This window comes from Notamacropus eugenii, chromosome 1 (assembly GCF_028372415.1).
Source record: "Notamacropus eugenii isolate mMacEug1 chromosome 1, mMacEug1.pri_v2, whole genome shotgun sequence".
Lineage (NCBI taxonomy): Eukaryota > Metazoa > Chordata > Mammalia > Diprotodontia > Macropodidae > Notamacropus > Notamacropus eugenii.
This window is the reverse complement of record NC_092872.1, coordinates 414,487,573-414,505,222: the sequence shown is the minus strand read 5'-3', so window position 1 is coordinate 414,505,222 and position 17,650 is coordinate 414,487,573. Positions and strand designations below refer to the sequence as shown.

At 41.3% G+C, this 17,650-nt stretch overlaps 1 protein-coding gene across 1 annotated transcript; it reads right to left on the bottom strand.

Annotated features, from left to right (window-relative positions):
• Positions 1-17,005: 17,005 nt before the first annotated feature.
• PFN3 (profilin 3) lies at positions 17,006-17,620 on the bottom strand. Its single transcript, XM_072631184.1, has one exon. The coding sequence runs from the start codon at positions 17,468-17,470 to the stop codon at positions 17,057-17,059; it is 414 nt and encodes a 137-aa protein (XP_072487285.1). The 5' UTR covers positions 17,471-17,620; the 3' UTR covers positions 17,006-17,056.
• Positions 17,621-17,650: the final 30 nt, after the last annotated feature.

Here is a 17,650-nt window from a genome sequence, read left to right as displayed (position 1 = left end):
GGATCATAGTTTTAGAGCTAGAAGGGATCATAGAGATTACCATTCATTTTATAGATCAGGAAACTAACACCCTAAGTTAGTAGAGTGATGTGCCCAATGTTAGCCAGGCAATAAGTGGCAGAATTATAATTTTGGTCTTTTCACTCCAAAATTCATTGGTTAATTCTACAACATCAGACTCACTTTCACCCTATTAGGAAGCCTCCTGATGTAGTGACAGGTTTGCATAATCACTGGCTTAGATAGCCGGTTCACCCCAGCTCCAACCTCAGTTCCCATCAGGAGAAAGCCAAAGAAATACAGATTATGAAGGTTTCTATCCTTACAGAAAGCAGGAAAATTCAACTCAATACATAGGGCAGCCCCAAAATTAACAATAGACACAGCTTCCTTTAAAAAAATTTTCTTTGAGGCCTCTCTCTTACATCACTGTTACTTCCCATTGATACCTCCTCTAACACCCCTTTCTTGAGTCTTATCTACCAGATCACCTCTTCAGTCTCTTAAAAACAGCACCCCCTTCCATGGAATCTGGAAAACTCTGGGTTTCACAGATGTCCAGGAGGAACTGGGGGCAGTGGATCTGGGGTTTGACCCCATCAGAATGTAAAGAAACTCTGAAGGGAGAATGCCCCTAAATTCCCTGGTGCTCATACATGACCTCTTGCCATTTGTTCTCCACCCCTTCCCCAAGCAAATTATAATTCCTCATGCCAGGATAAAGCCAGCTCCTGAAGGAAACAATTCCTACAACTCAGGAGTCCAAGGGAAACCCCACCCCCTTACCTGCAATCACAATCCCATTCCTTACCTCTCTCCGCTTGCTTGGTCCAGCCTTGGGGTAGGTCGGTCCAGGCCAGAGCCCAGGAGCCTGAATGAGGAGATACAATGGGTCCCAAATCTCTGTCAGTTTGGGTGACCTAAAAGATTCTTTTTTGACTCAGTGGCCACAAGTGGAAAATGGGGACTATATAAGTTGCCCATTTTCATGGTGAAATTTGCTCTGAGATCCTGAAGTGAGAGAGGCCTTCAAAGGTGGAGAGGAGGTAGAGGGAGGCATTTCATATAGAACTAGAAGTTTGAGGAAGCAAGGAACAGAAAAGGAAACCCTTGTGGGATTAGTGAAGAGGCTAGGGAGAGAAACAGAGCCTGAGAGAGGATGGTAGGAAATGGGAGCGCCCTGCCTCCTTGGGAGCAGACCTAGCTGTCTACTTTCTCTTCTCATAGAAGGCCAGATGGGTTTAGAGCTGAGCCTCTAAGACAGGGGCAGGGAGCTAGCTCAGACAGAGGTCTCAATTCCCTTAGGAATACTGGCAGCCTCAGTTATCTAGAGACCCCTGGTCTGGCCTTCTACTCTTTATGTCATAACTGATGTACCCTTGACTCCTCTGTCCAGACAGGGGAGAGGGCACAACTCTGATGCACAGCTCCCCAACCTCTCCAACCTCTACCTCGCGCCCCCCTCCTCTCCTCTCATTCTAATATCTGGCTCACACCAACTTCTCCCATGGCTTCCCTACTCTCTGCTTCCCCAAACTGTTATAGATTATGATCAATGTTATAGAAGATTCATTTATTCTCTATAATAAGATTAATAATAGCTAGCATTTCCATAGTGCCTACTATGTGCCAGGCACTGTGCTAAATACTTTACAATTATCTCGTTTGATCATTTCAAGGTAGGTGCTGTTGTTATTCCCATTTTAGAGTTGTAGAAACTGACTTTAAGTGATTTGCCCAAGGTCACATGGCTGCTAAGTGTCTGAGGCCAGAGCTAAACTCTGATCTTCCTGACTCCAAGCCCAGCATTTCTATTGAATATGCCATCTAGCTCTCCTGATTTTATCATTCATTAACAGACATCTATCAAACACACAAGCAAGGTGCCTGAGGAGAAAAAGAAATAAGACAGTCCCAGGCCTCATGAAGCTTGTGGCCTAGTCTGAGGCATAAGATACATACTAGGTAAATATAATAGAAATTAGAATGTGCTAAGTGTAAAAGAGGAGTATAAAGTACTACAAGATCTGAAAACTGAGGGATCATTTCTAGTATGGAAAATGAGGAAAGGCTTCCTGGGGGAGGCAACTAGACCTTGAAGGACAGGTAGAATTTGAGGGGGAGAGAGGGGAGAAGAGAGAGAAAGAGAGGAGAATGAGAGAGAGAAGAGATAGAGACAGATAGTGAGACAGAGAGACAAAGAGAGAAGGAGAAGAAGAAGAGAGAAGAGGAGAGGGAGACAGAGAGAAAGAAAGAGTAGGGGAGAGAAAGAGAAGAGGGTGAAGAGAGAGGAGAGAGAGAGGAGGGAGGGAGAGGGTGGAGAGAGAGGAGGGGCCAGAGGGGAATGGAGAGGGGAGGGGAACAGAGAGAAGAAGAAGAAGAAGGAAGGACAAGGAGAGACAGAGAGAGACAGAGGTGGGGGGAGTAAGAGGAGGGAGTGAGAGAAAGAGTTTCTGTGGGGGATAAATGGGTTAAATAATAGCTATGTATGGACATCAGAAGGCAACCAAAGATTTCAGGGCTTCCTGTGAAAGGAAACCATGACCTGGTCACCCCCAGACAAGCTGGTCTGTTTGAAAGTTTACTGATACAAAGAGAAGGAGCCCACAAGGGCTGGGCTGTCCTCCTGCAGAGAGTTTAAGATGCTTAGACAGTATTGCCATGTGTGTCTCCCAGGATTTGAAACAGACAACATATGGTGCACCAGCAGCCAAATATGTGCCATTTCACCAAATCCCTAGAACCTTTCTGAAGTGTAAGCACACACACACACACACACACACACACACACACACACCTGCCTACCCAGAGAATCTGGGATAATAGATGGGTATCACCCTCAGGGACTCCTCCATTTTATGCAACATGATTGACTGCATCTGCATGAGAGTATGTCCAAGTAAGAAAAGTCCTCCTGACTGTAAGAGCCTCCAACAAACAAAGAGGCTGTTTCCTTAAGGTAGTGAGCTCCTTGTCACTGAAGGTATTCAAACAGAAAATGGAGCTATCATAAGAGCTGTAAAAAGGACTAGATGTGGGGACAGGTGCCTGGGACAGGATGATCTATCAAGTACTTTCCCATGAGATTATGTGATTCTAGGAATATACAGAAGCCTTTACTTCTATCTAATCTGTCATCACCTTGGGGCAATAAATCAGTCTTATAGTTAAAGACCAAACACAGGTGCATTCAGTGCCATTGTGTGCAACACTCCTACCCCACCTCTTCCCCCACCTAACTCTCCTCCCATTCTCCACCTTTACCCTCCCCCAGGTTTCTGCCTTACCCCAAGTTTGGCAGGGGTTTGGATGATATAGAACTGAGTGGGAAAGAGAAGCACAGGTGTGACCCTTTCTGAAAGAAAGATTTCTTTCCATCTCCCCCCATTGAAAGAGCAGCAAGAGATTTCAATTGGGGGGATGGGTCAGAGGTATTTATGGGTTTCAAGAAACAACCAGAATGCTGGTATATGGGATTTGGAGGTTTGGTTCCAGCCCAAGCAACTGCATGAAAACTTTGGGGGCTGGGAGAGGGTAGAGAACTTGTTTCTGGCTCTCTTTGAATGAGGAGAATGTACTGTATGGTGACAAAAACTCTTCTAACTGGCAATGGAGCTGGACTAACCAATGCCTCTGCTGAGCTGTAATTGAGTGGGTCTACAAAAGGGGTAAGTAGCCCATATGTCACTGCAGCTGTGAGGGGGCAAGACTATTTACAGCTGTTCCCGAGAGTCAGGTGAGAGAAACAGCAACCCTGTCTCCCACTCAGCCTTGGAAAATATTACTCATAATTTTTGGTGGGTGAGTGTGCTCCCAAGTCCACTTTGGGAGTCAACCTACCAAGACACACATAATAATTATATGAACATAACCACACACACACACACACACACACACACACACCCCAAACCTCTGTACAGAAATGAAGATAGATGTAATTGATCATGATTGGGCTGTGCCAATATAATAAAAATGATGTTACCTAATTTACTTATTCTTTGCCATAGCAATCTAACTAGATAAGATTACTTCACAGAGCTAGAAAAAGACAGCAAAATTCATCTGGAAGAACAAAAAAATCCAAGGATCTCAAGGGAAATGACAGAAAAAAGTAGGAAGGAAGGGGGGGTAGTAGTGCCAGATCTCAAACTATGCTACAGAACATTAATTGTAAAAACTATTTGATACTAGTTAAATGAGCAAATGAAGCAAATGAATATAGTAGAATGGTGGCAGGTACAAGTAAATGAAAGTATTAGAATACTATTTAATAAGTTCAGACACCAACTTCTAGAGGGAAGCTTCTCTTTTTAATTTTTGAAAAAACTAGGAAAACTGGAAAGCAACTTGGCAGAAACTGGGTTTAGACCAACATTTACCACATGTACCACAACACAGTCCAAATGGCTACATGACCTAGACATAAAAGGTCATATTATAAACAAATTAGAGGATTGAGAAAAAATCTTTTCAACTACAGATGGGAGAAGAGTTTTTGACCAAGCAAGAGACTGACAGGAATGTAAAAGTTATGGAAATCAATTCTGATTAATAAAATTAGAAATCTTTGACACAAACAAAATCAGTATAATTAATTTTTTAAGAGAAACAGTTGTCTGGGGAAAAAATCTTTGAAGTGAGTTTTGTTAGTGAGGGTCTAATATATAACATGTACAGAGAAGTGATTCAAATATATAAGAACAAAGGCCATTCCCCCAAGAGATAAGTGGTTGGAGGATATGAATAGTTTTCAAAAGAAAAGTAAGCTATCAACAATTATATGTGCGTGTATCCTAAATCACTTATAAGAGAATATGTACATTTAAACAACTCTGAGATTTCCCCTCATACCTATCAGATTAGCAAACATAACTAATAAGGAAAATGAAAATTGTTAGAAGGAATATGGGAGAACAAACACACTAATGCATTGCTGTTGGAGCTATGAAGTGGTCCAGTCACTCTGGAAAGCAATGTGGAACTATACCCTATACCCTAGAAATCATTGAATTATGCATTCCCTTTGACCCAACAATATCACAGTCAGTAGGGGCAGCTAGGTGGTGCAGTAAATAGAGCACCAGTGCAGGAGTCAGGAGGACCTGAGTTCAAATGTCACCTCAGACACTTGACACTCACTAGCTGTATGACCTTGGGCAAGTCACTTAGCCCCAGTTGCCTCATCCTGGATCATCTCCAGTCATCCTGATGAATATCTGGTCACTGGGTTCAGATGGCTCTGGAGAAAAAGTGAGGCTGGTGACCTACACAGCACCCCCTCACTCAAAACAAAGTCAAGTGCAAGTCATGTCATTATTTCTCTGATGGCATGGTCTTCTTCGGCAATGAAGGAAGAACACACACCACAGTCAGTTAATAAACATCTATTAAGCAACTACATATGCTAGGCACTGCTAAGTATTGGGGATACTTGGGGAAAGGGGAAAAGGAAAGGCACAAGACCTGCCCTCAAGGAGCTCATAATTTAATGGAGGAGAGTTCAGAAAAAGAAGCTAAAAAGTAGAGGGGGGGCATTGAGAGGGAAAGAAGTGGGGAGAGAATGAGGTGGGGGAAGGTGGCAGGGAATGATGAAGACCTGTAGCCAGATGGGAAACGCTGAGGTGCCTGCCTTATGTCCCCTTCTTAAATGGAGCACCTAGGAGGACCTTCCACCCTCTCCTATAATATCTCCAAGAGGGAAAATTTGGTTGCCTGGAGAAGTTCACTGGTATAATACATCATTTTCATAATGTCATGCTTGCCTGGGTTCTGGATAATGGACAATGCTTTCATGCTTTCCCAGTCACCAATGGAGTGAAGCAAAGCTGTGTGCTTGCTCCCATGCTTTTTGCATGATATTATCAGATACCTTCAACAAGGACAAAAATGGCATCAAGGTTAGCTATCACACTGACCACAAATTATTTATCTTCAAAAGGCTACAGACCAAGACTGAAGTGGAGGGAGAGTTAGTGCACAACTTTTTGTTCACAGATAATTGAACACTCAGTGCAGGCTCTGAGACTGAAATGCAGTGGAGTATGGATTAAGTCTCTGAACTTGTGCTAATTTTGACCTGACAATTAACACCAAGAAAAAAGTTCTCCAGCAGCCACACATATATGGTACAGCAAATGGAAAATTTTGAATTCTGTGAATACTTACCTTGGCAGTATACTTTCCAGGGATATCCACATAGATGATGAAGTTGACTCATGCATTGCCAGAGCCAGCTAGGTTTTTGGGATGCTCTGAAGGAAAGTGTAGGAGAGAAGAGGTATTAGGCTGCCTACCAAACTGAAGGTATACAGAGCTGTTGTGCTGACCTCGTTGCTTGTATGCCTGTAAAACCTGGACAGTAGACTAGTGCCATGCCAGGAAACTGAATCACTTCCATCTGAATTATGTTAGGAAGCTTCTGAAGATCACCTGGAAGGTCCTTTCTCGAGCTGAACTGCCAAGCATTCAAACTCTACTGAGAGCACAATTCTGATGGATTACTCACATTGTTTGAATGTCAAATGTAGGTTTGCCTAAAAAACTGTTTTATGGAGAACTCACACAAGGCAAGTGCTTATACACAGGTCAGAAAATGCAATACAAAAACACTCTCAATGTCTCTCTGAAGGACTTTGGAATTGATTGTGAGACATGGGAGACAATAGCACAGGATCACCCAACATGATGTGCTTACATCAAAGGAATTGTGCTCTATGAGCAAAGCAGAATTGCAGTAAATCAAAAGAAATGCAAGATGAGCAAATTAGAGACATCTCCACTCCAAATGCTCTTATGAACCATTTGTGTCCTACCTATGTTATAGCCTTCTGAGCTCCTATTGGTCTGATCAGCCACAGTCAGACACACTGTATCTTGACCCAACATAGTGGTGTCATCTTGGTCTTCTTCAAGTACAAAGGACAACAACTAACTAACCAGAGGAAGAGAAAGGTAGGAAGGACTAAGGAGGTAAGAGTTTTCAAGCTGAAGTGATGTTTCAGTCAGATGAATTTCTGGAGACTATGATGAAGTCCAGGAGAGCAGCCAGGTGGGAAATGATGCCACTGCTAGGCTTCTACCCCAAGGAGTTAAAAGAATGGGGGAAAGGACCAATATAAAAAAAATATTCATAGAAGCACTTTTTTGTTGTAGCAAAGATGTAGAAACTAGGGTGTGCTCAACAATTGAAGAATGGTTAAGCCTATTATGGTATATGAATTTTAATGGGATATTTTTGTACTATAAGAATACTAAATGGACAGTTCCAGAAAAAAACATGTCCTGGTATGAACATTGATACAGGGTGACATGCACAAAATCAGGAAAATTTCACTACAGTACTACAAAGATAAGCAACTTGGAAAGACTTGAGAACTCTTCTCAATTCAATAACCAACCACAATTCCAAGGAAGGAAGATGAAAATAGGATTCTGGAAAAATGGTGGAGCAGGTCAGAAAACTTTCAGCTCTTCAAATCTTCTACACACACACACAAAAAGACAACATTGCCTCAGAGCAGGAGAAATTAAAAAAAGTTGGGGTAAAGCAGTTGTCCTCCTAAGACAATTTGAGAAGACCCCAGGAAAGACCCAACTTCCAGGGGTGGAGGTTTGTCCTGAGTGAAATACAAATACCTCCAAGCCAACTTTGCAAGAATCAACAAACAACAAGCCTGGGGAGCAGCTGTGTTGAAAGGCAACCTCAGCCTTAGAAACTTTCATCTCTCAGACAGTGTAGGGGCTCTGACAGCAGAAGATCGTAGGACCTTCCACTGTGGAGGGTCGTCAAACACAGCTGTGCTGACCAGACACCTCCCAGGCTGTGGCTGCAGGGAAAAGGAGCTTGCACACACTTGGTGAGTGCAGTAACAAGGGGCAGGGACTCGTTAGCTGTGGGCACTTGCAGAAGACCAGAGACCATGGTTTCAGTTCTGGGGCAGAGAGGACAGCTATAGTTTGCAGCTACTTGAGGGACCACAGAGAGTAAGACCATTTGTGGAGCAGTGTGACTGGGGGCTCTAGCTGTAGCTTAGGAGTGGAGAGGAGAGCCCACGGTTGGGCCCTGGCACAGAAGCAACAATTAAGAAGGCCCTGAGACTTGGGTATCACTCCTCGCACCTCAGGACTACAACTTGGTTACACTGATAGTTCCTAAAAACAAAATAAAACAGTAAATAAATAAATAAAAATGAATAAGCAAAGGAGAAAGAACCCAACAGCTACTGTGGCAATAGAGAAAACCTGGGTTCATATTCAGAGGGAGATGATGGAGCTAAAACAGTCACTCCTTTTTCAATAAGATACACCAAATTGTCCCAAGCACAAAAGAGCTCTTGGAAAAACTTAAAAAGGGCTTTAAAATTCAAATAAAAGAGATCAAGGAATAATAAGAACAATCCAAGAAAATTATGAAAAATCAACCAATTTGAAATAGAGAATTCAAAAACTTAAGAAAAGCTTGAAAATTAGAATTGAACATGGGGATACTAATTACATTCTAAGATACCAAGAAATCATAAAACAAAATCAAAATAATGAAAAAATTGAAGAAAAAGTGAAGTATCTCATCAGAAAAACAACTGATATGGTAAATAGATTGAGGAGAAATAATGTAAGAATATTGGATTACCTGAAAATTATGATTTAAAAAAGCATATTGATACAATATTACAAGAAATTACCAAGAAAAATTGCCCTGGAGTTCTAGACCAAGAAGGCAAAGCAGAAATAGAAAAAATCCACTGATCATCACCTGAAAGAAATCCCAGGAGGGAAACTTATAGGAATATCATAGTCAAGTTTCAGAGCTCCCAGATTAAAGAGAAAAAATTTCCAACAACAAGAAAAAAAGCAATTTAAATAGCATGGAGTTATAATAAGAATTACACAAGACCTAGCAGCTGCTATGTTGAAGGACTGTAGATTTTGGAATAGTATATTTCATAGAGTTAGAGCTGGGATTATAAGGGACTCAATAAGGTCAAATTGTTTACTTAGTGAAAATATTAGCAGTATTCTTATAATTCTTATCATTATTTGGGTAGTGAAAACGAAGGCGCGCACTGAGCTGAATATGATGAGGTGATTCCAAAAAAAAATGTGTAGGGAGCTTTTATTTCATACAAATGAGGCACAAAAGGAAAAACTGATACAGAAGAGGCTAATAGTGGGGAGGGCAGGTAGTGCTAGAACCTTACTCTCATTGGGAATGGATTAAAGAGGGAGCAACATGTATCTAGAAAGGTATAAAAGTCTTCAAAATTCAGAAAGAAATAAGAGGGCAAGGGGATAGGGTGGGGGAGGGAGAGGAAAAAAGAGATAGGAGGGCAAGGCAGGGGGTAGAAGTAAAGCAGAAGAATGAGGAAGGATAGGGTAAATAGGGTGAGGATACTGAGGAAAAATAAGATGGAGGAAAATACACAAGAAGTAATTGTTGTGAATGGGATAAATTTACCCATAAAACAGAAACAGATAGCAGATTAAAAATTTAAATTCAACAATATGTTGCTTTCAGAAAACATTATAAAAATGAGAGATGTACACAAATATAAAATAAAGGGCAGGAGTAGAATTTAGTATGTAAAAAAAGCAGGGATAGTAATCATGATCTCAGACAAACTTTAGGTTAAGATAGATTTAATCAAAATGAAAAACAGAGAAACTACACTACATGTCAACAATAATTTTGCCACGTTAGAAAAAAGAATAACAAAATTCATTTGGAAGAACAAAAGGTTAGAAACTTCAAAGAAACCAGAGGGAAAAGATATATAAAGGAAATAGATTCTGCATTATCAGAATTTAAACTATATTTTAAGGCAAGAACATTGTTGAAGTGTAAAAAGGATAACTTTGATTACTTTAAATTAAAATTTTCTTGCATAAATAAAACCTACATAGCCAGGAATAGAAGGAATACAGAAGGTTTGGGGGGGGGGGAAGTCTTTCATAGACAGTCTCTCAGATAGGATGTGATTGGATTGGAATATTGCAGTGGTATAGGAAATGATGAGCTGGTTGATTTGGAAAAACATGGACAGACTTGGACTTATGAAGGAAGATGCTATCTACCTTCAGAGAAACAGATGATAGGAGGAAATAAGCATAGCATGGTCTTCCATATATGTGAATGAGAGTATACGTGTATATTTGTATATGTTTATGGACATCTATGTACATGTATATAGATCCATGTTTAATTGTAGCCTTCTTTAGGATGGTGGGGGGCGGGAGGGGAAAAATAAAACTAAAAACTTCACAGCAGAAAACAAAATAAAACCAACAAGGAAGCAAAGAAAAGCTGGGAAGCTTTGAAAACAATATGTAATATTTGTTAAATGTTTTCTTAATATGGAAATTTATTGTTTTATATTGAATCCTCTCTTATGATCTGCTGTGTACATGGCAATTTTTTTCCTTTCTCATTTTGTGTTTCTTTAAAATTTTAAAAATTTCTTTAAAAAGGGAAGATGAAATATGCTTCACAACTCTTGGCATACATTTTTTCAGACATGGTCAACTGCGGATTTGTTTTGCTTGACTATACTTACTGATGAGAAGAGATGGACTTGAGGTTCTGAACAAAACATATTTTAGATATTGTCAATGTGGTAATAATATGTTTCGTCTGACTGCATATTTTTACAAGGGTTTTGGTTTCTTTTTTTTTTTCACTTGGGGAAATAGAAGTAAGAGGAAGAATCAAGTGTCTGCACCAATAAACATTTATTAAGCACCTACTATTTGCCAGACACTGTGCCAACAGCTGGACATACAAAGAAAAGCACATGACAATTCCAAGAAGTGCAAGGTCAGAGTTGATTTCACCTTGCAGAATGATGACTTTTGGGAGATCATAAAGTCCAGAAAAGCAACTGAGTTGGAAATAAAAAGATGAAATACCAGGGTCCCTCCTCAAACTGAAGATCCAAGACAAGCTCCCAGGTGTCCACTCAGTCACCTGCTTCAATTAGAGAGAGTGCCAAAGAGGTATGAGTTTCAGACTTGATTTCATCTTCTGAAATGATGATTTTCTAGAGAGCATGAAGTCCAGGAAACCAACAGGTTGGGAAATGAAGTGGAGTGGAGGGAGAAGGAAATAGCAACAGAATAACCCAAAAAGAGAAAGGGAAAATAAAGAAAAGAGAGTGATTGAGGTATTTTTTAGAGTACACAGAATACACAAAATTAATTAATCCAGGATAAGAGGGGAAGCAGTCAATAGGGGTGGAGAGGAATCTTTGTATCATATTTCTTAGATAATGGTTTGATGTCCAAAATATATAGACAGTTAACATAAATATGGAAAAACCATTACCCTAATAGATAAGGTACCAATGAATATGGAAAAACAGTTCTCAAAAGAAGAATTTCAAACTACTAACAATCATGTGAAAGAATGTTCCAAGCCATTCATGTAATAGGGTTGACCAATGAAGGCACTGAAAACTGGGAGCATTAAAGAAGAAAAATTGCAACTCCTCAGGGGTACTTTCTAAAACTTTGAGGGTGAGATACTATTGGTCTTGTTCTGAGAGAGTGAAAACAGAAAGAGTACTTGCTACATTAATGATAAGAGAAATGCACATCAAAACAACTCTGAGGTTTTACCTCACAACCAGCAACTTAGCAAAGATTACAGATAATGGAAATAATCAATGTTGAAAGAGACATAGAAAGACTGGTACATTGGTACATGGTTGGTAGAGCTGTGGATTAGTGCAATCATTTGGGAAAGCAATTTGGAATTTGCAAATAAAATGGATAAAATCCATACCCTTTGGCCCAGAGATTCCACTATTGGTTGTGGAAGTATATTTTTAAAGCCTTGCTAAGTTTCTCTAATAATATGAAGAAATATGATTTTTCCCTAAGCCCTTTTCCAAACCCTGGGGAAAGCCCTTTTGGAAAGACTGGTGACAGAAAGGCCCATAAATGATGAATGGCTTGAAAGGTAGTTTCCTCTTTTTACCCTCTGAAAGTGATTAGACCACGTCTACTCCTTGAAAAGTGCACTCTTAGGGGCCCCTATTCAATTTAAAATCTTGACACAGCTCTCTGTGAGGTATTATATTAATTCCTGTAAATGAATCGTCCAGGAGACAAGGGATAGCAATTTGGTTGCCCAGTTCTGAAATGTTGATCCACCCAGTACTTTAAGATATTTTTTTCTCATTCAAGATAGTCAATAGTCAATAAACATTTATCAAGCACTTATTATGTGCCAAGGGCAACTAAGTGGTGCAGTGGATAGAGCACTAGACCTGAACTCAGGAAGACTCATCTTCATAAGTTCAAACCCAGTCTCGTAACCCTGGGAGAGTCACTTAACTCCGTTTGTCTCAGTTCCTTCTTCTATAGGAGAAGGAAATGGCAAAGCACTCCAGTATCTTTGCTAAGAAAAACCCACCAGAAGTCACGAAGAGTTAGATACCACTGAAATGACTGAACAACAACAACACAATGTGCCACTTTGTTCTAAGTGTAAGGGACACAAATACAAAAAAAGAAAAGAAATGCCTGTTTTCCACCCTCAGGCTTAAAATCTAATAAGAAAAGATAATATACAAAATAAAGCTAAAAACTGTAGGGTGGGAGAGGTATTTGATGCAGGGGCAAGATGGAGAATTCAAAGAAATCCAAAATGAGTACAGCTGGGTGGGAAATGAAGAGAAGTCTGAGAAGATGTCTGTCCTGTTCTCTCTTCTTAAATGGAGTTTATGGCTTCACTTCCAAACAGAGGGGTAGAGGGTACTGATGAGATGTGAGTAGCAAAGCTTATTGGATCTTGCAAGATGATGAGATTTCCCAATGAAAAATTATCTGGGGATTTGGTGGAAAAATCAAAGAAGTATAAAATAAGTACAGCAGATAGAAAATGAAGACATGTCTGAGATAGCTTAAGATTCCTATAGGAATAAATGTTACCTCAAATTTTCTTGGGGCAGAGTCATGTTAGGAGACATGGGGGACTCTATAGGTTTGGATATCTCTCTCTCCAAGTTAGCTTTGAAAGTAAAATGTTGAATTTATTATAAAAGAAAAGGCAAGCTATCAGAATAGAGATTCACAGTTTCACGTGCAATGCTTTCTTTTCTGTTCCACTATGTGTATGGAAATGTTTGTTTTATTTGCTGTTAAGTTCAGCGTATTTTGAAAGACACTATGCTTGTTGGAGTTGTGCTATGCAATTGTAGTGGAATACTATCATGCTATAAGAAATGGTTTCAGGAAAACCTGGGAAGACATATGACTTGATGCAAAGTGAAGTGAGCAGAAACAGGAGACTATTGTACATGATTAATGGCAGATAATCAACTGTGAAAGACAGTTACACTGATCAAGACGATTCCAAAAGACCCAGAATGAAAAATGCTATCCACCTCTAAAGAGAGAACTGGTGAACTCTGAGGGCAGAACGAAGCATACTTTTCTTTATTTTTCTCATTTGTGTGTGTGTGTGTGCATGTGTTTTCTTTTGAAACATGATTAATATGGAAATGTTTTGCAGGACTTCACATGTATAATTCATGTCATGTATTCTCAAGGTGTAGGGAAAGACAGGAGTGAGAGAATTTGGAACTCAAAATTTAAAAAAATATTTAAAAGATTTACGTGTAATCAGGGAATATTTTTAAGATTAAAATAAATTTTTAAAAAGATATTATACTTGTTAGTTACAAGTTTTGTTGGTTTTTTAGTCTGGAGGAGTATTGGGAACAAAAAGGATAAGGACAGTAAGACAGGAAAAAAAGAGCATCAATGAAGCATTTTTAAAAGTGCCCAAAGCTAAATGGAAGTTGGTTCAGAAGAAAACAGACAGATGGGACAGCTTTGAAATATGTTAAATGTCTTTATATACTTAAAAAAACTAAGCTGCACATAATGGAGATTTGTTCTTAGTATAATCCTCTTTTTCTGTTCATTATATAGGAAAATGCAAACTGATGTTTGTGAAATTCAGAATAACAAAAATTTAATTCTTTTAAAAATAATAAACTATGAATAACTCTTAGAGAGATGGGACCTACTGGGGACAGGGTATTGTATATATGATTAGATGTAGTCCCAGTATATTGCTTAATTGTTACTCTTTGTAACAAATGAGGATTCAATCAGAAGAGGAGGAGGATTTTCCCTTCAGAACAGTGTGATCTAAGGATAATGTGTCAACAAGATGTAGAGTTTTAAACTGAGAGACAATTCAAGAGCTAATTTTATGTGACCATGGAAAAGTCATTTCCCTTTTCTAGAACTTAGTTTCTTCCTTTATAAAAAAGTGTTTTTTCCAGCTCTAAATTCTTTGATTCTAAGGTTTTGAGTGACCAGATCAAGAAACAGGATACTAACTAGTGTGGAGCCATCCAACTGCCAACACTAGCTGGCCCTGCAGCAGAACTTGGACTAGTTGGGGAAATGTACAAGGGGGAAATCAGCAGCTCAGCATTAGAATTTCCTACCACTGGGGATGCCCCACCATAGACACTGGCATGGGTGGCCTCAGAAGGCAGTGGTTCCTGTTCCTAGAAGTATAGCTGGGTGACACCTTGTTAGGGACACTGGAAAATGGGATCCTGTTGAGATGAGGGTTGAACTAGACAGCATTCAAGTGCTATTCCAACTCTAAGGTGCTATGGAAATTTTCTCAAAGGAAATCTGGGCTTGAGAGCCCAAGTGGCAGCATCTTCATGTTCCATGTTGCTCAGATCATAGAAGTTCCCGATAAGGTCATGGAGCAAGGCAGGGAAGGAGGAGATGCCACCAGGTGGTTTTAAGAAGTAAGGCAAGGGGAGGCAGGAGGTTAAGGATAGTACTAGTAAATAGTAAACAAAGCTTTTTCATGTAGTAGAAATAGTAAATGAAATAGCTTCATTTAATAGAAATGGGGAACCAGGAGGTCCAATATCCTTCTCATCCCAGTGCTTTGTAGCCCATAGCCTGAAGAGGAAAGAAGGAAAGGAGAAAAATGATAAAGGAAAGAAGCAATGGATTAATTAATTATGAATTTTCCCCCCAGAATAAAACAGCCAGGCTCCTCCTCCCCCCACCCCACCCCAAAGGGGTCTAGGGGCAAAGAGATAAAAGGGAAGGAACTTCAGAGTCCTGGAACCCGGCAGTGAACGAAATTGCTTCCATAGCTAAAATTCCACTTTCTACAAGAAGTCTTTCCCCATTTTCTTTAATGCTAGTGTCTTCTCTCTGTTGATTATCTCCAATTTATCTGTATAGACCTGTATTTCTGTATATACATGTATATGTCTTGTTTGTACATAGTTATTTGCACCTTGTCTCCCACATTAAACTGTGAGCTCCTTAAGAGCAGGGACTATTTTTGTCTTGCTATCCCTAGGGTTTTGCACAGTCCCTGGCACATAGTAGGATCTTAATACCTGTTGACCAGATTCTTCTCAGGAGGAAGGAGGTCCCTGGGCACCTTGTCCACAGCCCATTGCATGTCTCCAGATGACAACTGAAGACTAAAAGGGGTGGCTCTTCCCAGTCCCATGCCTCCCACAACCTTCAGCTCTGCACCCTTTGCCTCAGGCCACCCCTCACTCAACCCTCTCTAGGGCCCAGTTAGAAGAGGCACTGGGACCAAACGTATAAGTTAAGACCCCTTTTCAAGAAGTCCAATCCTTGTAAGTCTCATGCTCCTCCCCTAGGAAAAAAAAAAGAAGGGAAAGTGTAGGAGAAAAAGTACAGGACAGGTAGAGAAAAGTGAGGACTGGGTGAGAGAAAAGAGAAGAGGAGGGAAGGATAGGGAGAGGAAAAAGACTTGAGAGAATGAAATGTAGCAATATCAGAGGAATGAAGGAGAAAGAAGAGGAAGCAGAGAGGGGAGAACAAGAGAGGGAAAGGAATGAAGGGTCCGGTGCCAGGAAAGGCTGGGATAAGCTTGGCAATCTCCGCTTGTCACCTCCAAAAAGAGCCAGTGTGTGGAGTGAAGAGAGTTCTGGACTTCTGGAGTGGAGAGACCCAAATTCTTAAGGTTGTGTGACGTTGAGCAAAACACTTTGAAGTTTTCTGAGCAGTGTCCCCTCTCTGAGAAATGAGGGTAATGAAAATCCCGGCCTTTCCTTCCTCAATAGATTGTTGTGAGGATGGAGATAGGAAATGGGAGAAGTTTATGCTGAGGAAGGACTGATGACTTCAAACACCAGAAGAGAGAAGCCCACCTTCTAGGGTGTCCAGGGGCCTCCCAGTATTAGCCTTAGCCAGGCTCCCCATGGAGGTCCTGTCCCACCCCAAACAGGAGTCAGTGGAGGCAAACCCTAACCACTATACCTCCTCACCTGAATCTCCTGGTTTTTCTAGTCTCCTGGGAATGGGGGGAGGCCTTACATTCCACCTTCTCCAGTAGACTTTTCACTGTCCACTGTGACACCACTACTAATTAATATCTTCCCTTTCAGATTATCCTCTATTTGCACTGTATACATCTTGTATGGAGGAGGTTACTTAATGTAGTTTTCCCTGCCGCTCCCCCCCATTAGAATGTGAATTCCTAGACAAGGACAAACGTTTCTGCCTCTTTTTTTTTTTTTTTAATCCCCGGTGCTTAGTAGGATGTGCCTGACATAGAGTTTAATAATAAATAAGGTTTCTACCAGAAGCCTTTCCCAATCCCTCATCCCAATGCTTATTTTCTGTACTGGCCTGATCTTCCAAGACCTCAGAACCCCGATACATTCTGGGAAGTTGGCACTAGGGTTGATGCCGGACTCCCTGGTATTTATTTGTTCTAGAGGCAGCTGTATCTAGTGCCTGAGAACCTTCAGTGTCCTGCCTTTGCTGTGAGACTGTCCTGATTGATCTTCATGGCTCTCATCACTAGGTCGGAAGGATGAACGACCCTGACCCCCAGCGCCAGGATTCTAAATAACGATTTGCTCCAGGCAACCCTCTAAAACGGGCGGGCCACCCCTCTCTGGGGATCCATAGATCGAGACCCTGGACGACCCCCTAGCCCACCCTCTTGTCCCACTTCCCAGAATAGGGCTTAAGCTACATTACATGTATATTTATTCCCTGCCACTCGACGCTGGCTCCTGGAATCCTAGATACCCTGGAACTTCAGGCCCCTGATAAGATGGTGAGTAGTTTTGTTGAGTGTGCCCCCGTGCACGCCTCGTCGGCCCATGAGCACGATCAGGGCCTTTGGAGTGAGTCCCACGCACACAGAGCGGCCATCCAGTCCCTTGGTCCGGGCGTCCAAAACACCATCGCCTTCTTCTAGGAGGTGGTCGCGGATGACGCAACAGCGTCGGCCTGCCAAGCTGATCCCAGACTGCAAGAAGCTGCGGCGGTCGGGGCCCGTCAGTATGCCCACCTCCTGCGGGGAGATGGCAGCCAGCAGGCCTCCAGGTCTCGAGGCCCACACGCAGCGATTGTCCGAATGCCCCACTACCGCCACGTCATCGATGCGCTGGTCCCGCAGTACGGCGCTGATGTATGTCTTCCAGTCACCCATTCCAGGGAGATAGAGGACCCCTACCCTGCGCTCTGAGCCCTCGGGGGTGTCCTAGCGCCCACTGCTGCTCTCCCGGTTACCGCTGTGACGTCAGCGTCCTCTATGACACCAGCACCCTCTGTGACACCAAAATTTGTTCTGAACTCTCGTCTCCTCCACCTTCCAGGACTTGTTTCGGAC